This window comes from Chinchilla lanigera, unplaced genomic scaffold (assembly GCF_000276665.1).
Source record: "Chinchilla lanigera isolate Chin_1 unplaced genomic scaffold, ChiLan1.0 scaffold00051, whole genome shotgun sequence".
NCBI lineage: Eukaryota > Metazoa > Chordata > Mammalia > Rodentia > Chinchillidae > Chinchilla > Chinchilla lanigera.
The window spans coordinates 7,988,930-8,015,368 of NW_004955452.1; the positions used below are offsets into that span (position 1 = coordinate 7,988,930).

General features: G+C 37.7%; 1 protein-coding gene across 7 annotated transcripts in view; it reads left to right on the forward strand.

Annotated features, from left to right (window-relative positions):
• The window catches only part of Epb41 (erythrocyte membrane protein band 4.1), a 193,071-nt gene that overhangs the window by 58,835 nt on the left and 107,797 nt on the right, over nt 1-26,439 (forward strand). For 6 of the 7 annotated variants that reach the window (XM_013519473.1, XM_005394970.2, XM_013519474.1 and 3 more), the window contains 2 exons: nt 20,265-20,742; nt 25,307-25,513. In XM_013519473.1, coding sequence (XP_013374927.1) covers nt 20,272-20,742; nt 25,307-25,513 — 678 coding nt within the window. In that variant the 5' untranslated portion in view covers nt 20,265-20,271. Of the gene's footprint in view, nt 1-20,264; nt 20,743-25,306; nt 25,514-26,439 lie in introns of those variants that run through there. The other variant, XM_013519475.1, reaches the window with a different exon arrangement.

Genomic DNA, 26,439 nt, shown 5'->3' on the forward strand with positions numbered 1-26,439 from the left:
TTTCTCAGGAAGACAGAGATATGCAAGAAAGATCTAACAAGTAGTTACAGCCTAATGGTTGTGGAAAAGTAGCATATTACCTCCTCACCAGTGACTCCTGTCGCTGAGGTGTGATAGCTGGAAGGAAGGCCAGGATTGAAAAGAAAGACCGAGAGTCTTGCACCTGTGTCTAGCAACAGGCTGTTTTCTTTTTCCTCTGTAGTCATGATTACCCGGGGCTCCTCCATGGAGATGACAGTCTGGTCAGAGGGAGAAGGCAGAGTATGCCCCAGGCCCCCTCATTCCTGGTAGACTAACTGGTAGGATGGGTCTAAGCTCTGAGGCCTCCGCTTCAGAGGGCAGACTGATCTCTAGTGTTCACCTTTGCATTCAGGGCATGGCCCAGGGGGCTTCTTAGTGCAGTTCCCCTCTTGAGGTGGCCTGGCTTTTAATAGTGGTAGCAGATGAATGCAATCGTCGAGTTCTTCTTGGGTCCCTGAGAATCAGACTTAGGGTCTGTTTTTCTTAGTGCTGCAGCAAAAGCAGCTGCTTTTTCTCAGTCTCTTTGTTTTCTCTCCTTGGCTTCCTCCTTGTGATGGCTATAGAATACTGAGGAGGCAATTCTTACTAACATCTCAAGTGAGCCATCTGGGGCGAAAGCCATTTTTTGTAGCTTTTTCTCTTCAGCTTCCCAGGGCATTGGGACCCCGCAACCACTTAGTGTCCTCAGCCAACTGTCAGCACAGGCAGCAGGAATCTCGGTGCAGACCTCTCCAGAGTTCCATGCGCTCCTCCACCACAGCCTGTACTGTCAGGAAGAATGGCTTCCAGGGGTCTCCCCAGGTATTGCACAAGGTCCTCCTGGTTTCCAGCTTGCGAATGGCTCTCATGACCCGGGTCAACTAGATCTCTGAGTCTTCGAGCATAGCCTCTATTCTCGTGTTCTCTGAGTCCTTGTTCAGTGGCTGCTCCTCCGGTGACTCTGGACCTTTCTGGTTCTCAGCAGCACGGGCAACAGCGACCTGTTGTGTGGCATATATTCCCAGGGGTTTCTCCATGTTGGGATGATTTACGCACATCCCTTGGCGGGCCTCTGTGGTTGGCACGTGGTGGGCCAATTGTGTCATTGCTTCTCTGTGCCATGATAGATCTCGACTGCATGGTGGTGGGTGGTTTGAGGGTTGGTGTGTGCCAGTGCGCTAGCGTGGGGTTTCCCAGGTGCCGACTGCCTGCCTCCTGGGTACCTGCATGGCTAGGGTCGGGCCCAAAGGCCGGCGCCCCCTGCTGCACAGCTTTCTGGGCACAGGCGGCCCGTCTCCCAGGTGCCTGTGTGGCTAGGGTCCAGCCGAAAGGGCGGTGCTCCCTGCCATGAGGCTTCCTGGGCACCGACTGTCCACCACGTGGCTTCCCAGGTGCAGGTCGCCTGCCTCCTGGGCACCTGTGCAGCTAGGGTCTGGCCCAAAGGCTGGTGCTCCCTGCTGTGCGGCTTCTTGGGCACCGACTGCTCGCCTCCTGGGTGCCTGCGTGGCTAGGGGCCGGCCCAAAGGCCAGCGCTCCCCGCTGCCCTGATACTGTTCTTGTAGCAGTTCTATCACTAAACATAGATGAGTCACACATTATTTTAAAATTCTAAGATGTTAAACGAAAAAAAAGAAAAGAAAAAGGGGCTGTGGATTTAGCTTCGCGGCACAGTGCCTGCCTGGCAAGCGCAAGGTGGTTAGTTCGATTCCTGGTACTGGAAAAGAAAAAATGAAAAAAAAAAAAAAAGAAAAAAAGATGCTACAAGAAATGTGTTTAAGAGAATTGGTGTATATAATATTCTTGCATGCAATTAACTTCTCTTCAGCTTTTTTTTCTCTCTCTCTTTTTTTTTTTTTTTTTTCCAGTACCGGGAATCAAACTCACGACTTGCACTTGCCAGGCAGGCACTGTGCCACTGAGCTAAATTCCCAGCCCCAGCTTTTTTCCCTAACACAAAAATATTTTAAAATTCAGGTTTTTTATTTGACATAATCAGTCAAAGCAACATGTTTAGCCTCTTTTGTATTCTCATTAAAATGGAAGAATGACATGGTGCTGATACATGTTACAATTAAACACACTCACTTTCATAGGTCTGTTATTGTTGAACTCCAAATACAAACATTGTATTATGTTCATAACTAAAATGAATAAGTCTGATACTTTATTTCTTTTTATCTGGTATTAAATCTTTTAATATTATTTTTGATATTTGATTAACCTTTGTGCTACACTATAGAGCTATTGAATTTTTGTTTTTCTTTTGAGACAGGATCTCACTATGTAGTTCAGGCTGACCTGGAACTCACTACGTAGCTGAGGCTGGCCTCAAACTTTTGGCAACCCTCCTGCCTCAGTCTCCCTAGTGCTGGGATTACCACCATACCCAGCTAGAACTGTTGAACTCTGAAGAAGCATATTTTTAAGAGAAAGTATACTCTTCTTTTTTGGTTTTTGAGAGAGTACTATAAAACTTGCTAAATATAGAGGATGATCACAGAAACAGATTTTGCTTTAGTGAAGTAGAGTGAATTCACTAAAACACTTGCCATTTGCAAATGTAACCCATATAGTAAAGTTTAATCTAATTTTCCTGTCACAGTAATAGCTGACACATATGGTTATTTTTCTCAGGCCTAACAACAGCCCTCTAAAGTACATTATTATTTTTCAACTAAAAAGACAAACATATATTGTATCAACCCCCCCTATTATCTTCTATTGCCTTCCCTTCTCTCTTCAGTTGTTTTAAAAATCCATCTCCATGTCTTTTGTCTCACCAACCTTGGTTCAAGCTCTAATGATATTTCATCAAATCTGTTATGAGAACTTTCTCCTAGTATCTTTGTTTCCATTTCCTCCCATCTCATACGTCCACTCACCAAAAAATTCTCTTAGTTTACTGTAGTACTTCTCTGTTTAAAATCTTTTAATGACTCCTTATTTTAGAGGGAAAGGTATAAATTCTTGAACACTGAAAAAGCTGGCCTGTCATAATCTACCCTTACCTATTCTTAAGACCTGTTCTTAAGTCTTGCCCTTCTTTATTTTCTGTTACCCTATATTTTATTACTGCAGCTATAGGGAACTGCTTTCATTCTCCATTCAGGTGTTCATGCTCTTCATAGGTGCTTAGCCAGGTGATCATGAGCTTTTCTGCCTTCTTGACTTAACTCTTCCTCCTCCTTCAAGATTTATCTGTGGTTGCCACTTAAAGGCCTTAGTTTTTTGAAACAAGGTCTGGCGATGTAGTTCAGGCTGGCATTGAACTCACTCTGCAGCCCAGGCTGGCCTCAAACTCATGACAATCCTCCTGCCTCAGCCTCCTGAGTGCTGGAATTACAGGCATGTGTCACCATGCCCAGTTCAAAGGTCTTTCTTCACAGCTGATTTAAATGCCTTCTCTGTGGTCTGCCTACTTTCTACATATATTACTACATGATTGTTTACTCTGTCTTTTTAAATAAACTGTACTCTTTGAGAGTAGAAGCCAAATCTTGTTTTTTAATTTTTTTTGCAATCCGGACTCAGCATGGTGCCTAGAATATTAGAATATGTTCAGTAAATGCTTATTAGATTAATGCATGGGTTTATTTGAATTAGTGAATGGGTTTTTAAATATCACTTATAGTTATGGTAAAACTTTAATTTTCTTTTCTCCTGAAGGAGAAAAAGAAAAATACTTAGTTGTTTAGTTATAAGGAAAAAAGTCCTTGTTGATATTGTAATTCTCATTGGGCACCAATGAGAATATTACCATTTAAAATTTTCACAGAACCTGAATAACCAGGAGAGGATTTTATAATTACTTCTTAGGAATTTTTTAAAACTTATTTTCTCTTCGTATCAAGTTCAGGGTAGTACTGTATTAAGAACAAACCTGGAGACTGTCAAAGAGAAACAAGGTGAATGGACTAGCTGTGGATGCAGAACGAGGTAATGAGGTTTCTGGGTATCTGATTTAGTTCATGATCCTCTTGGCAGTATTGAAACAGCCTCACTTTTTTTTTAGAGCACATATAAATGAAGAATGACCTGCAGGTTAGGTGGGAAGGGCAGGCCTGCCTCTGTCCGGATTCAGATTCCAAGGAGCTGACCCAGAACTGTACCCTTGGGGAATTCAGAGTCTTTGTCATTTGAGATGATGATGTTCATCACTCTGAGCTCCTTTCAGTCCTGCCTTTGTCCTAACAGACTGTCTAGAGTATGGAAGAAAATATTTGGAATCAATTTGTGCATTCTGAAGGTGCTGGACTTCTACATGGGATGGTGTATCAGTTTCCTCCCGTGGCTACGAGATAACTTAGCAAGTTACTTTCTGCAGTTAAATCACAGAACATTCCCTTATGAGCTAATGTTTTTCTTTAAAATTATGAATATTTATAAGCTGGATGTGGTAGCATACACCTGTAATTCCAGCTGCTCTGGAGGCTGGAACAGGAGGATCACCAGTTCCAGGCTGGCCTGGCAACTTAGTGAGACCATTCTCAAAATAATAAAGGACTGTAATGTAGCTCAATTGCCAGAGCTCTTGTGTAGCAAGTGTGAAGCCCTGGTCAATGAGGGCCAGCCTTTTAGAGCTTTCAGTTCTAACACTCAGCAGGCTGAATAGGTTTGCCACCTATCAGCATGCCATAGGTTTGCCACCACTCCTAGGTTCTAATCCCCAGTAACGCCCCCCCCCCTCCCAAAAAAGCATTGTGAGAAGAATACAAAGTTTCTGATACTTATTCTTTTTTTGTTTATCATCAATTTATTGTAAAAGAAGGAGTAAACACATCCAGACCTGAAATATCCAAGTACCTTGCATATGTAAGTAGGCTTTAAAAAAAAATTCTTGTGTATGTCTGGATTTTTTGGTTTTTTCATCACTTGACTCAAAATGCACATCTTTTATCATGAAGGAAGTAGTTTTTGGCCTTTGGGCATATTAACCTCAGTTTCTCTCACTTGTTCATTTTTTTGTTCAACTGTTTTTTGTTTGTTTGTTTTAGGGGTAGTGTTCTAGTTATCAGGGATAAAGTAGTGAGCAAGACAGAGATGGCAAATCCTTTGCAGCAGTGGACTTTACATTCTAGTGGGGTAGATGAACAATAAACAAAATTAAGTAAAAATTACATACTAGGTCACTAAGGAGCAGTAAGTGCTACAGGGAATAATAAAGCAGGGAAGTGAAAAGAAATGCAAGGAGGGCTCCAGCTTTATCGGTGACTGCAGAAAGTCTCACTGAGAAAGTGATATTTGGGTTAAAAAAAAAAAAAAAAAAGACAAGCCCAAAGGCAGCAAGTCTTATGGCTGAGGGATAGCTTTCTGGGCAGAGAGAACAAGTACAGAGGCCCTGCTGGAGAGCACACCTGGTGTGTTTTGGGGAGAGTAGGATCCTTGTGGCTGGAACAGGGGAGGTGATTAAAAAAATTTTGGCTTCTATTCTGAATGACATAAAATGTCTTTGGAATTTGTTTGTTTTGGCGGTAGAGTAATCATTTTAGCTCCTTTACTGAGAGGTGACTTAAGTTTTCGTCTAAAATCAGGCTATACAAAAATGGATTCCTTTTGGAACTTTATTTCAGTCATTCAGCAAGATATGTTTGGTTCTGAGTACCTCATTTGAAAGAAAGCTGTTGGGATGATGACAAATTGGTAAACCATTTCATAAAGAGAAACTGATTAAGGATCTGGATATTTAATCTTAGTATTTTCTCAGGGTTTAACCTCAGAAAAAAGAAACCAAACGAGAGGAGAGTGTGGTGGCTAAAAAACACTGTAATCTTAGGTTGGGTTATATGAAATTGCTGGTGTTAGTTTACTAGGTAAAAATGGTTGAATATTGGCAGTTTTATGTGGCTCAAATTAATACTATCTTCAGAGATTTGGAAAGCAGCTGTATTTTATGGGAAGAGAAGTAGGCTTATTTTGGATGCTATGGTGACTCAAACTAGGACCAGTGTATGTGTAAATTATAGAGGCAGATTTGGGCTCAGTGTTGAGGGGAACATCTTCCTATGTCAGCTACTTAAGAATGAAATGAGTTATAGTAGGGGTCTCTGCCATCAGAAATGTGTAAACACAGGCTCGATAGCTTTCTGGTTAGCAAGGTGTCAGAGATGATTTGGCCCTTTGAATACGATGTTAGACTAGGTGGGATGTTATTAATGTCCTTTCCATGCTAACTATCTATAATCTTCATGTAATATGAATAAAAGCAAAGCTGTTTACTTGTGATCATAAAAAGGATTAGCATTTTCAGCTCAAAGATATGTTTATGTGTCTTCTTTTTCCTTCAGAAAAGGAATAATTTTAGGGAGAATTGCCTGCTCCAACCAATTGCTATAAATTGAAGCTATAATGGACATTTGGTATAAAAATTATAAACACTGTTTAGCTATTTTAGAATTCTTATGTAACTTTTTTTTTTTTTTTTTTTTTTTAATCTCTTTGAGACAGGGTCTCACTGTGCAGTTCAGGCTGGCCTTGAGCTCACTTTGTAGTCCAGGCTGGTCTTGAATTCACAACGATCCTCCTGTAACTTCTTAAAGAGCTATTTTACTTATTTTAGGATTTTTTTTTTTTTTTTTTTTTAATTCTTGGTGCTAGGGATTGAACACAGGACCTCAGGTATGCTAGCCAAGTATTCTAATACTGAGCTATGTCTCTAGCCCAGATTTGATTTGATTTGATTTGATTTGGTTTGATTAATTGTGGTACTGGAGATTGAACCCAGAATGTCTCAGTATTTTTTCTCATGTTGCTGAGACAAAATACCCAACACCCTAAATTAAAGGAAGAAAGGTTTATTTATTAAAGCTCATAGTTTGTAGAGGTTTCAGTCCATAATCAGCTGGCTCCAAGTCAGGGTGACATTGCAGAGGAGAAACAGTTCATGGCAGGAAGAAGGTAACAGCTCTTTCTATCTCTTATATCTTATCTAGACTACTTAGGGCGGGTAGCACTCTCCCTAAGGCCCTTGAGCCTCATATTGCATCATGAATCTATTCACACACTCTAGATCCAGCCACCTTTGAAAAAGCTTGACCTATGGCTGCATGAAGCTTTCTGGGGACATCTAAACATAAGCCATAACAAGGGCCTTCACTCTGAGCTATATCCCTGCCCTTTTAAAAATTTTTATTTTGAGATATGGTCTCATTAGTCTGGGCTTGAACTTAGGATCTTCCTTAGCCTCCCAAAATGCTGGGAAAATTGTTATTTTAAATCCATGTAGTTTAATTTTGATTTATAAACAATTTAAAAATTTGAACCTGATTTTTTATGGTATATGACCTTCATCTACTCACTAAACTTTTTTTCCCCCTGCTGGTGGAATTCTGCTTATAATTTCAGGTCTGTTTTCAATTATTTCTTCCTCATACCACATTATCCATTGTTTCTTAGTGCTTATTTCTATACTTTTTCTAATAATTTTTTAATATAAATAGAATCATAATTTATGTCCCATCCTAGACGGCTGCTGGGTCATTATGCTGGTCTGAGAGTTCATGATGCCAAGTTACAAAATAGTACAGCATATAGAGAAAGCATCATTCCAAACTGCAACTCTGGACTCACTTAAGTGGTGACTCCTTATTTCTCTCCCCTCTCAGCCCCTCGTAACCACTGTTCTATCTCTATGAATTTGACAGTTATGCACACCTCAAGTCAGTAGAGTGATAATATAGGCCTTTTGTATCCAGTTTATTTCATTTAACATGATGGCATCCCAGTTTGTGTTTTTTTTTTTTTTAAATGTACTGAGGTTTGAACCTAGGGTCTTCACACTCAGCTACATCCCCAGCCCTTTTAGTTGCCCAGGGTGGGCTGGAACTTGTGATCCTCCTGCCTCAGCTCCCCAAAGTGCCAGGATTTCATTCTTTTTAAAGACTTTTTTTGTTTGAGTTGTGATCTCATTATATTGCCTAGAATCTCTGCAAACTCTTAGGCTCGAGGGATCCTCTTGCCTTTTTATCGAGTAGCTAGGATGGGTATACACTCAGCCAAGGCTCTCTTTGAAAAAAAAAAAGGTGAGAGTTTTTTTTTTCCTTTTGGTTTGGTTTTTCCCCTGGAACAAGCAAAGAGCAGTGGCAAAGTTTATTTGAAAAAGTAAAAGTGAAGGGTGAGGGAAAAACTGATTCTGTAGAGTGAGTTTGGACTGAGTAAAAGAGGAAAAAGCAAAATAAAAGGATACTCTGGAGAAAGCAAGGCAGGCTATCATGAAGAAACCTACAAAAGCAAGCTGGAAGAGTTTTGTTGGCTTGCAGCTAAGGCGCTTTGAAAAGGTGGCATGTAAATATAACATTTTGTTTATCTATTCATCCTAACTTGTTTTTAGACAACTATATAGTTTCTTTCTTCAACTTTATTGTCCATCTGAAAAAACTCCTCACTTCGCTTAGATGGTTTACTACTTTGGTCATTGGAAATACTGTTTTGTTAAAGTCCTGCTTGAGATGCAGTGCTGTACCCCTAAAAATGTGAGAGGATACACTGCCTGCCTTTTACTGCCTGGCCCTTGTCCCACCTGCCTGTTCCACTCCATACGTTTGCCTCTCCAGGACTTGTGCCCAAGGTCTGCCTGACATCCAGGGGTCTTCCTGGAACCCGGGGTTTTGAGGGGGCAGTGGCCAAGGCTTACTGATGTCATGAGGACTCTCCCTGAGTGATGCAAACCAAGCTGAGGTAGGGTCATCAGAACTCCCCAGTACCTGGGTCATGGTTCCTGGGCCAGGCACTGGCGGCTGGGCATGGCCTATGCTCATAGGGGTTGTTCTGGGTCCTCTCTGTCTTCATAAGACTTGCTGCCAAATGCCACTTCTGCCACCAATACTGCTTCAGCTACTGGTCATGTGCTGCAGGAACAGGGGGAGGTGCTGGAAGGTGGTTGAAGAGGATGATGATGGCTTCATTGAGGAGAATTATGTCAACCTGGGGCTGGGGCACTGGAGACGGGGAGAAGGGACTTCTCTGTCTGAGCTCTTCCCTCCATGTGTGACACTTTAAGGGTACTGGATGCTGTGCAGCATCCTCAAACCTCAGGTACTGAGGTGGCTAGGGCTTAAATGTTGAGCTTGGGTGCAGCAGTCCTCCCTTTCCGGACACTAGCCACCAAAGTGACAGTGCTGCCCTTGTACTCAGTAACTCAATGGCTCCTTGCTGTTCCCAAATAAAGCCAACAATGACATTGAGTACGGAAAAAAAGCTCTCTCTGATCAGGCTTCTGTTGGCCTCTAGGTTTCCTTTTTTTCTTCTTTTCTTTATTCTTTTTATTCCCTACCTGTTTGTTATTCTCCCTCCCCCACCATGTAGTTTGTGCTCACATTGTTGCCCTGCCTGGGCTTCCCAGATGCCCTCTGCCAGTAATAAAAACCTGGCCCACAGGGCTCATGGCCTGCCTACCTGCTGGCATTTCAGATGTGCCAGGATGACAGGTGGGAAAGCATTCCAAGTTTCTTTAAGTTTTTTCATATCAATAAAGTGGGTGATCTGGTTATGTACATTGTGTATCTGGTTATACTACATTGTCTGTTTTATTTTGAAAACAAAAGATGCAGTATTGAGAATGAAGCAATATTCTGTGTTTATAAAGATTATAGTGGCTCTGTTATTGCCCATAATATGGGTACCGCACTTAGGAAGATTGTTCATCTTTTTAGAGAAAGAGTATTGTGGTTTGGCACGTATGAAATTTTATATAAATAATGTCATCAGGTTAGGACTTTCCCATTGTAGTTATGCAATTTTAAAATTTATTACAAAATATTTAAGAAGTAGAAAAAAAAGCAAATATTATCCAGTTTATAAGGCATTACTGTTACAGTTGAAAGATCCTATGGTACCCTTTTCCAGTCTTATTTCTTTTCTTTGTTTTTTGTCTTTGAGACAGGGTCTCACTATGTAATGCAGGCCTGCCTTGAACTCACTATGTAGCCCAGGCAGGCTTCGAACTTGTGGTGATCCTCCTGCTTCAGCTTTCCAAGTGCTGGGATTACAGGTGTGCACCAACCACGCCCAGCCTCTTATTTTTTTTAGAGGAAACTACTATTCTAAAATTTGTGGTTATGCATTTCTTCATACTTCTACTACATATGTATCTCTAAGATATATATCTGTATATATTTGAAAAGCATATAATATATACATATTAAAAACAGTGTTACAATAAGTTCTGACTTATGAACACTGGAGTTTCAAACTTTCACAGATACCAACGGACCTTGCACTACAAACATTCATAGATGTGAACAAATCATGGAAGTAGCTCACATGTCTGCGAGACATTGTCACAGTTGTGCTGCTGTGTGTTTGTTGTACAGAGTGATAGTGTACAGTAAAACAATGGTCAGTCAGAGCCCAGGATATCCGGAAGCAAGAGGTAAAGCAGTGCTGATGGGGACTGGTAGGAAGGGCAAAACCATATACATTGTATATTTGTATGAAAAGTGTGTAAGACTCACTTTGTCAGATTTAGGAATGAGCCAGATGTGGTGGCACATGCCTGTAGTCCCAACACTCAGGAAGCTGAGGCAGAAGGATCCCTGTGAGTTCGAGGCCAGCCTGGGCTACATGAGCAGGTTTAAGGCCAGACCGAACTACATAGTGAGACCTTGCCCCAAAAAACCAACCAACCAAACAAAAAATTTAGGAATGAATCTGACTTACATACTTCCCCCAGAATGGAACTCATTTGTAAGTTGGGGACTTAGTGTACTTTTTTGATCAAACACAAGATTCACCTATGTTCTATATGTATCTACCCACATATGTGTAGTTCTAGTTCATTCTCACTGCTATAGGTTTCTATCCTCTGAATTTATTGTTAATTTATTTGTGTATCCTCTGATTGATGGACATTTGTTATTACTTTTCTTTGTAATTATTTTCAAACCTCAATACTAAAACCTTATATTTCTTTTAAATTCTATCTTGTTGGTTTTTGAGCTATGATTCAGTCATAGGAACCACAAATTGGATTAGGCGTCATGGTGTAATAGTGAATCTGAGGTGAAACTTTACAAGTTACTTTACAAGTTTCTATGACTGAAAATATATTTTAACTTGTAAGGTAACTTATACTACCCTGAGCTGTCTTTAGTTACCAATCACTTTATTGCTTGGTTTGAGAAGAGCAGGTATTCTGTTTTATTCTCGCAAGCTATGGTCTAAAGTTGACCTTCCCTGTCTTCTCCTTTCCCTTTCTTCTGCCTCTTCACCGCACACTGCTGCATTTTCCCTTGTGCTGTCTCACCGTCCTCCTGCCACCTGACATTTTTAGCAGTTTTTTTTAAAGTTCCATTTTTTACTGAGCCTTAACTTTTTTGGTCATTGTTTCTATAGGTATTCCTTTACAATGCTATTTGTAAAACTTCATTTTTGTACTTCTGTCCTTCATTTTTGTACATAGTCTGCCTCTTCTGCATGACCACTTTTAGAAATTTCCTACTTTTTTAAAGAATTTCTGCATGTGTAGAGAACATGTTACTGTCTTATCTCCAAGTGTTAGAAAAGAACCTGACACGTACTACATTTCTGTAAAATGTAGTGAATGAACCTCACTTTCTAGAATTGTCTTAACCAAGTTCTGTATTCTTGTGGACTGCCTTGGCTGTGCAGTCAGGCCTTACTTTTCCTTAAATGTTATAAAAATTCACTTATGATAACTTACACATTTGTGACCTCTCTCTTTTCTCAGTATAAAAACTGTGAAATTGTTACTTTCTGTGCAGGTTCCTATTGTGTTTGTGACACCAACAAATTATTCTTTATTGCTTGGAATTAAGTTGCAATACTAGAGCCCTTCCCTTTGAGAGAAAATTGTTACCAAGTTTAATCAATAATTTATTTTTTCATGGACAGCAATCTATATTTATTCCTGCACAAAAATCTATATTTACTCAAATACAGTAATATCTTCTGGAACATCATCATAACTCTCCAAACTCCGAATTTCAGCCTGAACGTCTTGTGACTCCATTTCCTGTAGAACCATTGGCCCCAATCTCTCATGCCCAGCCATAGAGCTCTCCTTAAGTGAGCACGTCCTGTCCATGTAGCCAGTTCATGGCACATTGGCAACACAGCTGTCAGTGATTTTACCTCATGAATTCTTCACTCAAGTCACACTCTATTGTGGGCCAGGCCTCACAAAGTTTCCATTAAGTCAAGTGTTAGTTGAAGACTTATAAGACAGGAGTGGCAACAAAAATGACGACAGTTACCTATAATCCCAGCACTCAGGAGGCTGAGGCAGGAGGATCATCAAGAGTTTGAGGTCAACCTGGGCTGTGTAGTGAGTTCAAGGCCAACCTGAACCACATAGCAAGACCCTGTCTCAAAAAAAACAAAACACCAAAACAAACAAAATGATGGTCCACACAAAAGTGATGAAAAATTACAGGCACCAAAATTCAGAAAACTTTTTATTTCACACAAGTGTGTTAAATATGTCCATTACAACAATATATTGAATTATAAAGATTCATATTAGGCACAGCCATGCCCGTTTGTTGTCAAGTGCACATGTTATTTGTGCTTTGTGTCTGTACTCCAGTTGGTCATTTGGCAGTAAGTCTTGAGTTCATCTGTTTACTTAGGTGTTAACCTCTCATTAAAAGGTGCCTGCTTGGGTATTTATAAATACTTAATTATAATTTATGTTATTGATTATAAGTAATAATATCAGTATAATTATTTATGCCTAATTATATATTAATATTATTTTATAGTTTAATAATCTGCTGTGTGTTGCAGCAGATGTACTAAATGTGTCCCTCTGGCTAATGATCTTAACTGGGGCTTATTTTAAGGGTAAGGCTTATATTAGAGCATCCTAAGGAAAAAAAAATCGTGCTAGGACTTATTTTCTGGTTATGTCTTATTTTAAGGGAAACGTGGTATAGTCTTTAAAAAAAAAATTCAGGGCCGGGGATATAGTTCAGTGGCATAGTGTCTGCCTGGCAAACGTGAAGTCCTGAGTTTGATTCCCAGTACAAAAAAAATAGTAATCCATTTATATCACTATTCTAATGTCTCTTTTGTTTTCTTTCTTACTTTTCTCCCTATTTGTAAAATCTTAGCAGTGCACGGGATCTTACAAGTTTAGTTAATATGACTTAATTGGAAGAAGCCTTTCTCTGGCATTCATAACAGATGGTCATTCAGGTTCTGAGTGAATATTTTTGGTGATACCAGCCACCCTCCTTATCTGCCACTTTCCTATTTGTGAATTCAACCAACTGTGCATCAAAAATATTAAAAAAATTACATCTGTACCAAACAAATGCTGATTTTTTTGTTATTATTCCCTTAGTATGGCATAACAGCTATATACGTGACATTTACATTGTGTTATAAGTAAACTAGAGATGATTTAAAGCATATAGGAAGGTATGTGTAGGTTTTATGCAAATACTATGCCATTTCGTATGAGGGACTTGAGTGTCTGTGGATTTGGTATCTGTGGGAGATTCTGAATCCAAGTCACTGAGGGATGGCTCTGATAAGCTCAGTTCTTAAGCACCACATTAAATTGTTGGATATCTCTACTTCCTAGGAATTTCTTCTTTTTATTTTAGTGAAAATTGTCTTAGTAGTTTCTGTGGGCTAATGAACTCTACCCTTAGCAATCACATGGAATATAGCGGCTCTTGATTTGTGCAGGCAAGATCCCTTCTTAGGATTTTTTTTCTAGGCTAAATATCCCTATATCTTTACCTGATGACATACACTAGTCTTGAATTCCATCATTATCTTCTATTTTTTTTTTCCCCAGAGTCTATTCTTCTTAAAATAAACTGTCTAGAACTGAATGTAAGGTTTAGGATGCAGTATAAATACTGTGAACAGAGAGATTACTTTCTACCATATTGTATATTGTAGATGGAGAGCACAATCTAAGAAATCGGAGCCTATCCTTGTCTTTTTCGCTATTGTAGCCTACCACTTTCCATAATTCCCAGAACATTGTAATGTCATCAAAATATACAGTAATGAGTCAAATGGGTCTTCTGGTCACTATAATTCTAGAAATGAGGTAAAGATAGCTGTTTTAGAATTTTATTTCTGTGGGGGCATGTTTGATCAAAGCCTTAAGATCTTTTTCTTGTGAATTGTCAAGTTGGGTAACCTCCAAGAATAAAGTTTGGTGAAATAAGCAAAAACCAGATAATTTGAGTAGTTGACGTGAGAAGTGGAGACTTACACACACATGATAGCAGTAGAAATGAAAAGTGGAGTGGTTCTCAATATGTGTTGGAGGGCTAGCAGATTTGATTGGGAAGGAACATGGAGAAAGCTAAGACAAGAACAGTACTTTGGTTTATGGTTTGAAGTCCTGGATGATAGGTTGAGTCATTTACTGGAATAGGAAAAACAGAATTAAGGGTTTAATTTTGGAAATGTTCTGAGATACCCATGAGATAGCCATCTCTGTTGTCTATTTCAATTTCATTGCTGAGGGTCTTTCATTTTTTTAATTTTGAGACAGGATCTCACTAAGTTGCTAACTTGCCCAGGATGAGCTTGAACTTGTGATCTTCCTGCCTTACCCTCCCAGAATCCTGGGATTACAGGTGTGCACCACCACCGGACCTGAATGTCTTTAATTAAACCATATCAGAGTGGGCTGATGGAGTTGCACTATAAAAATATCTTTAGGCTCAGACTTGAAAGTGCCTGAGTTTAATGAGAAGCATTCTAATAGGAATAAGCTGGAGAAATGAAGGGCAGCTGTAATTTTTAAGACTTCATTGCAAGGCTTTTCATGGTGTCTGCCCAGTATTAGTTTCAACTTCCCTAGGGATTCTTATTGTGAATAGTCACTGGTAACCTGAATTTACCCAAGCATTGGAGGTTTTATCTCCACTTTATTTACTTTCCTGTTTAACAGCCTTCAGCAATGATTATTTGATTCAGCAATGATTATTGATCACTCATGTATAGCTCTATTTGTTTTCCCTAGAGACCACTTTGGAGAAACCAGGGTATAGTATAACAACCATTGATAACTTTCTGCCATTTCTGTCTGTAACTCACTATTATTTGTCTATTTGTTTTCCTGAGAAACTATCTTGAAGATACCAATAGATAAAATAACAACCATTGATAATGTCCTACCACTTTGTCTGTAATTCTGTGTATCCCCCTACTGCTTTGTTGTCCTTCTTTTACTCTGTAAAATAAGAAAAAACAAACAAACAAAAAAACCTTCAGTAGCTACTGTCTTTAAGACAAAGCCCAGACTATTTAGCACAATGTTCAAGTCCTTCCTGAAGTTCTTGTCTGCCTTTTCCTGACTCCCATTTCATCGTCACATATACTCTATGGATAAAGAGAATTGTGTTCATGGGTGTGGGTCTTGCAACTGGTAGGAACAGAGGTATCTTGGACAGATTGAATAGGCTATAATTTCTCAGCATACAGGTTTCTTAACAAAGAAGTATCTCTGAGGCAGAGGCATCGGAAGTACTGTGTTTTATGCAGACAGAAACTAGGGGAGAGTTTACAGTGGGATCACCACTCTGTAGTAATTTTATTAAAGCATGGCTTAGCTCTATAACTGAGGCAAAATATTTAACCTCTCAAGGCAGGGAAATGAGAGATGTCTGCCTTATGGAATGGTTGTGAAATAACATGGTAAAACACTTAGAACTACTGTGTGTCATTTAGTAGGTACTCAATAAATGGTAGCTGCTATTATTTTAATTAGAGTCTACTTTTAAATGAAAACTGTATTTTAACCTTATTTCCTTCTATTTCTCTCTTGTAACCCTATTCCAACCAGTCTGGAATTCTTACTAGTTCCTGAGGAGCTGTAATATTCTTATTAATGCAAATCCCTCTAGAATTCCATTTACCTGTTTTACCTCAAGTTTCTATTGACAGCTACACTCACCCTTCAAAGCATAACATAATAGCTGCCTTTTCAACATGGCCTTTCCTGATCACTCTAGTTGAAAGTTCTTACCTTTTAGTTCTGCTGTATATTGTTTAGTTGATTTCATTCGTAAGTCTTTGGTTAAGCACCAGGTATTGCTTTGTGTTTTATATGTATATATTTCTTATCAACTTAAGAATTGTGTATTTTTCTTTTATGGTCCCTCTCAGAATACCAAGCCAAAACTTTATACCTGGTTAGCACCAGTCAATGTTGATAGATGCTCTCTGAGCTACTTTGAAGAATATCACTAATAATTAAATCATTAAACTTCATTTTTAAATGTTGGTGGTAAGGGAAATTTTCTCAATGCTGACAAATTCTAGTTTATTTACAAAGTTTTCCACCCAAGAAACATTAATGTAACATTGATTTACTGACTTTAGAAAGAGATTTAAAAAAAAAAATGAAAGATTTCATTTGGGCTTTCCAGTCTGCTCAGTACAGGGCTTAAAAAAATCTGATTTGCTTAAAGTTAACAGATGCACACTATTAAAACAAGCGTATCTTTGATACCACATGGGATATAATTCTTAGGATTTGGAGGATTAGGATTGAGCTGGCATGGGAATTTATCACTTTGTCTTTAGTGCTGTGTTAATTTTTTTTTTTTAATCAGAAGACCTCTTTTGACGTTGTTAAATATGTACTTTCTTTTGGATTTTGTGTCCAGAATGAAAACAGTATCATTTACACAGGAAGTCAGTTTGTAGAGCACTTACCTATTTTTACTGCCTGAGTATTTCTTTGTGTATTTTTCTGGTAACCCATCCTAACATTTGTAATGCGAAGAAGATTGTATGTATAACTGATTTATAAGAACATGCTTATTTGTGCTTCTTTTTTTTTCTTTTTGAGATAGGGTCTTGCTATGCAGTTCAGGCTGGCCTTGGGCTCACTTTGTAGCCCAGGCTGGTCTCAAATTCGCAATGATCCTCCTACCTCAGCCTCCCAAGGGCTGGGGTTACAGGCGTGCGCCACCATGCCTGGCTGCTTATTTGAGCTTTTAATAAATGGTTTATAATTTTTTCTTTTTGCTATTTAAAAAAAATTTTTTTTTTTTTTTTGTTTTTCTCCGGTACCGGGAACCGAACTCACAACCTTGCGCTTGCCAGGCAGGCGCTTTTGCCGCTGAGCTAAATCCCCAGCCCCTAAAAATTTGTTTAGATCAACCTTAAAGCTAACTGAAGATTATTGGTTTTATTTATATGGTTTATCAGTTTCATTTTAAGTTTCTCTATCCCTGTCCATCTCTCTGTCTCCCATAGTCCCTTCTTCTTTCCTTTCCCTACTTCTCACTCTTACTAATAACATTGCTAACATGTGTGCATGGATGGGAGAACACCCATCAAACTGTCCTTCCATATATTTTTTTTTGGTACTGGGAATTGAACTCAGGACCTTGCGCTTGCCAGGCACGCGCTTACGCCACTGAGCTATATCCCTGGCCCAGAGTAAATACTTGATATTTCTTTTTTTTCTGGTATGGGGAATCGAACTCAGGACCTTGCACTTGCCAGGCAGGCGCTTGTGCCAGTGAGCTATATTCCTGGCCCCTTCCACATTTATTTATTTTTTCTTGTGTAGACTGAGTTGTACTAACTGCTGATTACTGAATTGTGTTCCTGATTGTTTTCTAGTATTTAATATATGAAATTGCCTGAAGTTGTTTTAGTAGTTTCTAGTAGAATTCTTTTGCCCTTCTGCTTATGTCTAATTTTATTTTTATTTTTGAGTCAGGGTCAATTTTTTAATGTATTTTTGAGAGAACTTGGTGTGAAGTTTGTTGTATAGGGAAATTTTTAATATAGAAATGGTTTCTGTTCCTTCTTAGGGGAACAGTGAAGCATATTTAAAATTTGTGGAAATAATGCTGCATCCTCAGCATTTATTGCTTATTTTTGCAAAGGAAATGTGAAGTAAAATGGTGCTCTCAAATAACATCACTACTCCTAGCATAATTGGAGGTTTGTTGTCTGGATTTTCTTTCTGTGTGAAGTTTAATCCTGCTTAGTTTCTGAGAGCAGATGAGATGGGTGTGTTCGTGGTGGTATGGCTCTAGTCACCAAATTACTTAGTGAGTTTAAATTTCAATTTTAAGATCAGCTGATTCTAAGGTTTAGTTGAGGTAATGTGGATAACACCCCTGTATGGGCCTGGCACAGAGATGGTGTCCAATACATCTTAGTTTTCTTTTTTTTTTTTTCTTTTTTGTCTTTTTGAGACAGGGTCTCGCTATGCAGTTCAGGCTGGCCTTGAGCTCACTTTGTAGCCCAGGCTGGTCTCAAACGCACAACGATCCTCCTGCCTCAGCCTCCCGAATGCTGGGATTACAGGCATGTATCACCACGCCTGGCCACATTAGTTTCCCTTTCTTTCTTTCTTTCTTTCTTTCTTTCTTTCTTTCTTTCTTTCTTTCTTTCTTTCTAAATCTTGAGCGTATTTTTATTGATACCATCTTGGGTTTTTTTGGTACTGGGAGTTGAACTCAGGACCTGTCACTTGCCAGGCAGGTGCTTGTGCCACTGAGCTATATCCCCAGCCCACATTAGCTTTCTTTTGTACTCAATTGAAATTAATTCTTTCAAAAAAACTTTTATTAATGTCTATTTTATGTAGGTACTATTCTAGGCTTGGATATATGGTGATTAAAAAATAGATAAGACAGTGGAAGTCCCTGATCTCATGGAACGAACCTCTTAGCTGGTGGGAGGGACAATGAACAGGGGCTACAAACTATGTTAACAAGTAAGATAACAGGACAGTTGCAGATAATAAATGCAGTAGTGCTGTGAGGTTATTATCCAAGGGAATGAGGACTACCACTTTAGCTACAGCCTGCAGAGGGACGTAATATCTGAGCTGAGAGAGTAATAATGTGAAGGGGAAGCCTCCTAATAGCCAGGAAAAGAATATTGTATAAAAACAGCAAATGTGAGGGGCCTGTGGAGAAAATGAACTAAGTATGGCTCATTAATTTGGATTGTCAATACTCAAAGAAAGTTACTTAATCCAAATGATATGGAGAAGGTGCAGTGACAGTGTAAATGCTGCATTTTGAATGGTAGGGTGCACTTCTAAGTACACCAGTGAATCAGAGTGTAGAATCATTGATAGCTTCATTGCCTGGCATTTTATAATTCTCTTTGTGTGTTGGTGATTCTTTAGTAAACTAAAGATTTAGTATGTCACTAAGTGTGACATACTCTGGCTTTTATTGTGAGACTTGACTAATAGCACTGGAATTTTGAGATCAAAAGGCCAGAAACCAGCAAGTTTGAAATACATGAGGTATATAGCTTGACTTCACCTCCCCTACATTCTGATTCACAAAAACTAAACTTATTTTTTAAAATTTTCTTTGTTGTGTTTCTGCTTTTCCCTACTTTAATAGTTTCACTTCCTACTCTCAAAAATGCTGAGCTTTCCAAATCATTTGTATCAGAAGAAAGAATAGTTTCAAAGAACCTTCCAACAGGGGCGAGGTGGATTTGGTGTTATAATATAGAAACTTGAAGAGTTTTTTGTGCTTAACTGTGTACTTGCCGTTGTCAATTCTGATAACAAACAATCACAATTCTACACATGTTGTTCTTTTAAAAAAATTTTATTAGTACCTATTTACCACACATAGTGCTCACATTCATCATAGGGAATTTGTACCTGTACATAATACATCTTTTTTTTTGTTTGTTTGTTTTTTTCCCATAATACATCTTAATTCTTTTTTTCCTCATTTCCCTCCACCCTTCTTTCTCTTCCCTGTTTACAGAAGCTATGTTTCCATTTTTTCCCCTTTCATTCTTTGTTTTTTAAAATCCCTTTTCTCTTTTACACATGTTCTCAATAGAGAAGTTCATTCATTTTAAGAAATATGAAGAAGAGCAGTAAAGACTTAGGGAACTTTTAAATTTAATCATCTCTTGGAATGTGGAGAATTTTGCAGAGAATAATTCCTGAAAATCTTATCCCTTCAGATTGATACCCTTGAAGGACAATATAAAAATAAGATCCTCTTTATGAGAAGGATAAAACTATATTTGCTGTATGTAATTCTGAGAATCAAGTTTAATATATGATATATTTTACTAGATGGCCTCAGTGGGTATTATTTTAAGCTAATCTGTGTGGATCTTTAGTGATTCAAGGGATTAATAATTCATTCAGGATGAATAGGTAAAAATATTTTTGTCATTTAATGGAAAACCTCACATTTAATGGATTGGAATTCTGTTTCTTTGTGATTAGGTACTTAATTTTTTTTTTTTTAGAGTTTAGGGTTTTTGCCTACAGTAATATCTTTCACTTATAAGAACTCCCCTTTTCATCTTTTTACTAGCAAAATCATGACAACAGAGAAGAGTTTAGTGGTTGAGGCTGAAAATTCTCAGCACCAACAACAGAAGGAGGAAAGTGAAGGAGCCACAAACTCAGGCCAACAAGAAACTCAGCTGGAAGAGGCTTCCCAAGCAGCGGCTGAGGGAGATAATCAGTGTGAGCAGAAGCGGAAAACATCCAATGGAGACACTCCTACCCATGAAGACTTGACCAGGAACAAGGAGCGGACGGCAGAAAGCAGGGGCCTGTCTCGACTGCTCTCCTCATTTCTCAAAAGGCCCAAATCTCAGGTCTCTGAGGAAGAAGGCAAAGAGATAGAGTCAGATAAAGAGAAAGGTGAAAGAGGGCAGAAAGAGATAGAATTTGGAACCAGCCTGGATGAAGAGATCATTTTAAAGGCCCCAATTGCAGCTCCAGAACCTGAGCTCAAAACAGACCCATCCTTGGATCTTCATTCATTAAGCAGTGCAGAAACACAGGTAGGATGTGTGACTATGTGGAAGGTGGGCATAAGGAAGTCAGAGTATATCCTTTGTTTTTTATTGAAAAACATACGATTTTATTTCTTACCAGCTATTGTCTTGGGCATTGATAATCAATAGCATGAAGCTTTGGACTTTCTGCTCTAAAGAAATTAATATGGTCAGCAGAAACTTGATTTTTTAAAGAATATACTGTATAAATCAAATAAAAGAAAGTGAAAGACAAGTATCAAGTGAGTTTAATCAGCTAATAATCATTTTGCTAAAATAATGGAATAAGCCAAGATTTTTAATGAGAAGGCAAAAAAAAAAAAAAGTGAGATGGTTTTAGATTCATTTTGGTGGAATTATAGGAATAGGATAGTTACCAGTTAATGTGGTCCTTTTGTGGAAATCTCTATAAAAGCTATGGGATCAATTCAAGCCATCCAAGGGTATGAAATAGATTTGAGCCATGCCTGCCTTATTTTGGTCATCTTCTCTAACTAGATTATGTTGCCATGGAGTGTAAGATGCAGATGAGGAAGTTTAGGTCTTCTATCACCTGTGTAATATTTATTAGTGTAGGGCTTTAATTTTGTCTCAAAGCAACTAAACTGAGTTGTTCATTTACCAAAAAGCAGGGGAAATATTAGTGTTGTAACTCAAACTATTTTTTGGGAATCTTGTTTTCAGCCTTACTACCTACAAATTCGGTTACTTTCAAAATAATGTTCTGAAGCATGTGAACATTATCTGCATTGTTAAATTGATGGGTGTTTCTATTTTTTTTTTTTGGTTTTTCTCCGGTACCAGGAACCGAACTCATGACCTTGCACTCGCCAGGCAGGCGCTTTTGCCGCTGAGCTAAGTCCCCAGCCCCGGGTGTTTCTATTATAGGTGTAAGGTTTGGGCTGTATGGATTTATGAGATTTTTCTAAAAATATTACATGATTTCTGGATATAGTACTTCCATATTTATAGTGCTAATAGTGAAATTTAGGATAAAGTAGTCATTATGCACTTCCTGTTAGTGAAACAAAGTTGAAAACAAAATGCATTGTATAGTGTAATAGCTGTGAATGCAGTCTGGGAGTCAGCTTCAGGCCAAATCAGGGAGAGGTGGCACTTTTCACATTGTCTATTTTCTTCTAGAGACAATGGGGATAGTAATAACCACATCATTTGACAATTGCGAAGGTTAAAAGAGATAAGTAGATAAAGCCTGAAATATAATAATCAGTCAATAAATTTTAGCTGTTATTTCTCCTTAAATAAAAAAAAAATGCACAGTAAAGTCAAAGAAACCCTACTTGTATTCTCAGGTATTGCCATATAAGCTCTTATGAAATACCTTTGAATTTAAGATAAGAAGCCCCTATCTTAATATTAGTAATTTAAATTTTAGAATACCAAAAGAGTTAAGTTATATTGTTTTTCAGGAAACCTAACACTTTGAAAAGTTTGGTTTTTTAAAACTGCTTTGTTCCATTTTGCTTTATGTAGGAAAAATCCATTTTTGTTTTTGTCCAAAGATCAAGATTTATATTAAAAATCTCTGAAAACAGATGATGGATAAAACTAATTTTAGATTTAATTCTGATTTTATCAAAACTTAATTCAGAATTGAGATAAATTATATGTAGGTATTTGTCCATGATGAAAGAAATTACTATTGTTATAATTTTGAAGGTATATTCTTTAAAGAAATAAATTATTTTAAGCTTTGGAACTAGTATTTATAATCAAAACCTTGTGGACCAGGACCTTATGAATAAAAGTTTATTTGCTTAATCGTATTTCTCTATGTGTAGTGGAATTTAAGTGGTCTTTTTCTTTTCTTTCTTGTATTTTTTGTTTGTTTTTATTTTTTGAGACAGGGTCTCACTATGTAGTTCAGACTGACCTTGAACTCACTATGTAACCTAGGCTGCCCTTTAACTTGCAATAATCTTCCTGCTTCAGCCTCCTGAGTGCTGGGATTACATACATGTGCTACCATGCCCGGCTAAGTGGTCTTTTTCTATCCAGTTTATTTTTTTATGGTACTAGGGATTGAACCAGGACTTCATGCTTGCTAGGGAAGTGCTCTACCACTGAGCTACACTCCTAGCTTATATATGGAATTTTCTAAAAGTGATTTACGTTATAGGATTTCACCAGTCTTCATTGATGGATTATTTTTTTTTTGTACCTGGAATTGAACTCAGGACCTCATGATTGCCAGGTAGGCACTGTGCCACTGAGCTAAATCCCCAGCCCTCATTCATGGATTTTTAAGAAACCATCTATCAGTTAAATTGTTTTGTTCATTCATTCAACAGTACTTGCTGAAAATATTCCATGTATGTGGATATACTTTGATAAATTAACAACTAAAATATCATGAAGAGGCTTAAGATCATGGAGTTTGGAGCCAGACTATGTGTGATTTATTATTTGTATGATGCTAGGCAAGTTACTTTAATTTCTGTGGCCTGAATTTCTCATCTGTCACATGAAGGTAAAAATAGTACCTAGCCTGTGGGGTTGTTATAAGGATTAAATTAATTCATGTAAGTAATGGCCTTACAATAATAACTGACCCATTGCAATTGATGTATAAATATTTGCTATTATTATAAAACAGATATGGCCCTACCCTTGTGAACTTTATACTCTAAAGGGGGACACAAGTAGCAAATACAAAATTTTCATTGTAATAAGTGTTATGAAGGCAACAAATAGTATTTTTTAAAATCTATTTTTGTTAGTACATATGTATTTGCCATACATAATGATCACATTCCTCATCGGGAATTTATACTTGTACATAATTGTCTTAATTCTTTTTTTCCTATTCCCCTTGCTCTCTTTCAACTCTTAATCTCCTTCCCATTTACAAAAGTTTTGTTTCCATTTTTCCCTTCCATTCTTTCTTTAAAATTGCTTTTCCTTCCTGCCTCTTGTCTCGCTTGTTCCCCTTCCCATTTGAACATGTTCTTCCTACTTCCAGTAGCTAATTTTCATTTTGTTCCTTATTAACCCTTTGGGTTTCTCACACAGGATAAACAATACAGTATTTAAATTTGTGTATCCAATTCATTCACATAACATTATAGTCTTGAGGTCTATCCATTTATCTAAAAATGACTCAAAGCTATCCTTTATGGCAGAGTAGTATTCTGTTGTATATAAATACCACATTTTCTTTATCCATTCATTTATCCATATGATGGGCATATGGGCTGTTTCCAAGATTTAGCTATTATAAATTGTGCTGCTATAAACAGTGGTATCTATTATCACTGTGATATGATGATTTTAACTCTTTCAGGAAGATACCTAGAAGGGGTGCAACTGGGTCAAATAGAACCTCTAGTTTTAGTTTTTTGAGGAATATGCATACTGATTTCCATAGTAGTTGTACTAATTTACATTCCCACCAGCAATGAATGGAGAAGGGTTCTTTTTCCCCCATAGCCTCACCAGCATTTGTTATTGGTTGATTTCTTGATAATAGCCATTCTTTCTGGAGAGAGATGGAATCTCTGTTTTAATGTACATTCTCAAATAACAAGTGACAACAAACAGCATTGACTGGAAAATAATAGGATGAGGATAGGACAGATGTAGCTTATGACGGCAAGGCTTCTCTGAGATCACTTCTGAGATGCGTGGGAAGGATGGGTATGAGCTTTTTAGACCACCTCCAGCAATGAATGCAGGAGCCACACAATTAAATTTTTCCTACATGTCAGTCATGTATTATTTTGAGTGAAAAGAATTAGTGGGGATTAGTGAAAAATCTTTCAGCAGTTTTATTGTGTTAGAAGTGAGAAAATGTATCCCAAAGTGTTGTCCCATTCTCTTGTATTACTTTGGAAAATTTAATTATTATCCTAGGAGACCTAGATTTCAGTCTGTTTCTTCTTTGAATTTTGTTTGTAGTTAGCATGATTGACTACTGGTAGAAAGGAATTGACTGGTAGTTACAGTTTCAAGTTACATGTATTTGCTTTTAATACTTAAAATAGCTCCCAAGCACCTCTCTTAGTCTTTTTTTTTTTTTTTGGTTTTTCTCTGGTACCGGGAATCAAACTCACAACCTTGCGCTTGCCAGGCAGGCACTTTGCTGCTGAGCTAAATCCCCAGCCCCTCTTAGTCTTTTATAAAATTCAAAATATATGAAAAATCACATCTTAGCTTGCAATTCATGAGGTTTCCTCACCAAAATTGAGGAACATGGGACAAAAATGAAGTTTTAATAGACTTTAATATCATGTAGTATCATAGGAAAAATATAATGCTGAGAAAAATACATAGGTGTCCTGTGGTTTACCTGCAACCTCTACTTATTGATATGATAGGGTTCTTTCTCCCTGAGAAGTTTTGAGAATAGTGAAGTCTGTAGATCTTTTGAGGGATCATAACATCTTTTTAATAAAAATAAGTATTTAATATTAATTTTACCAATACTCATTTAATAGATTTTCTTTTTCAGTTAGTGTTGTCATTAGTAGGATTATTATAAATAAAAATGTATAGAGCTTGTTTTGTGAAATGTCTTTATTACTATCTTGGTGATGTCATGGATATGCAGCCAGCTCAGGAAGAACACAGAGAAGATCCAGATTTTGAAACTAAGGAAGAAGGAATTGAAGAGTGCTCCAAAGCAGAAGTAAAAGAAGATCCTGAAGCAAAAGCAGAAAGAGATTTAAAAGCTTCCCAGAAATCTGTCAGGAGACACAGAAACATGCATTGCAAGGTCTCATTGCTGGACGACACAGTTTATGAATGCGTTGTGGAGGTGAGTTCATTCTAATTTTCAGTGGTCAGAACTCTTAGCAAACTGTTTCATGTAGAGGTGGGTAAATAGTGCCTTTGCTCAAAGTGAGATCTACTCCAGTGACTATTTATGTGGATTACAGTATTAATAGTTATTTTCTGGAGATGAAGAGTGTGGGTGAATTACAAATGGGTCTTATTTTCTTCTCCAGTTTTTTTCTGCATCTCTCAAAATCTTGTGACCTAAGTGTGTATTACTTTTATAGTAAAAATAATTTTTTTTAAAAAATAAATTTGTTTTATAGAATACCTTTCTATGACTGTATTTCCCAAGGTAGTGTCAATTTCTGATATTAGGTCCACCTATCCCTATAATTACATTTGTCAGAAAAATAGCTATCTATAACATTTCTGCTTCTCCAGATCTAAAATTTAATCTTTAGTTTATGTAATATGTATATTTAGCCTCATGAGATAGAATATTAAAAATATAAATCAAGTAATACCGTTTTTAAAAGTTCTTTAACATTTTATGAAAGAATAAGTAATTGAATCAGAATTGAATAAAAATGTCAGAGTTACTCAGTTTCTGTTTTTGTTCCTTCAGGACAAGTTAAAATAAAACATCTGAACTGGGTATGGTGGTGGTACATGCCTGGAATCCCAGCACTCAGGGAGACTAAGAAAGATTGGGAGTTTAAGCCCAGCTTGGGCAATTTAGTGAGCTCTTTCCTGTCTCAAAATAAAAAAAAATAGTAAGAAAAGAGTTGGGAATGTAGCTCAGTGCAAAGGCCCTGGATTCGATTCCCAGGGCTGCAAAAAAACAAAACAAAACAAAAATCTATTAGCTATTAAAAAAAAAAAAAAACAACTGGAGCAGCAGTTGCCATTATGATATACTTGGTATATGAACAATTATTGTGATTACTAATGGCTTTTATTGATAAA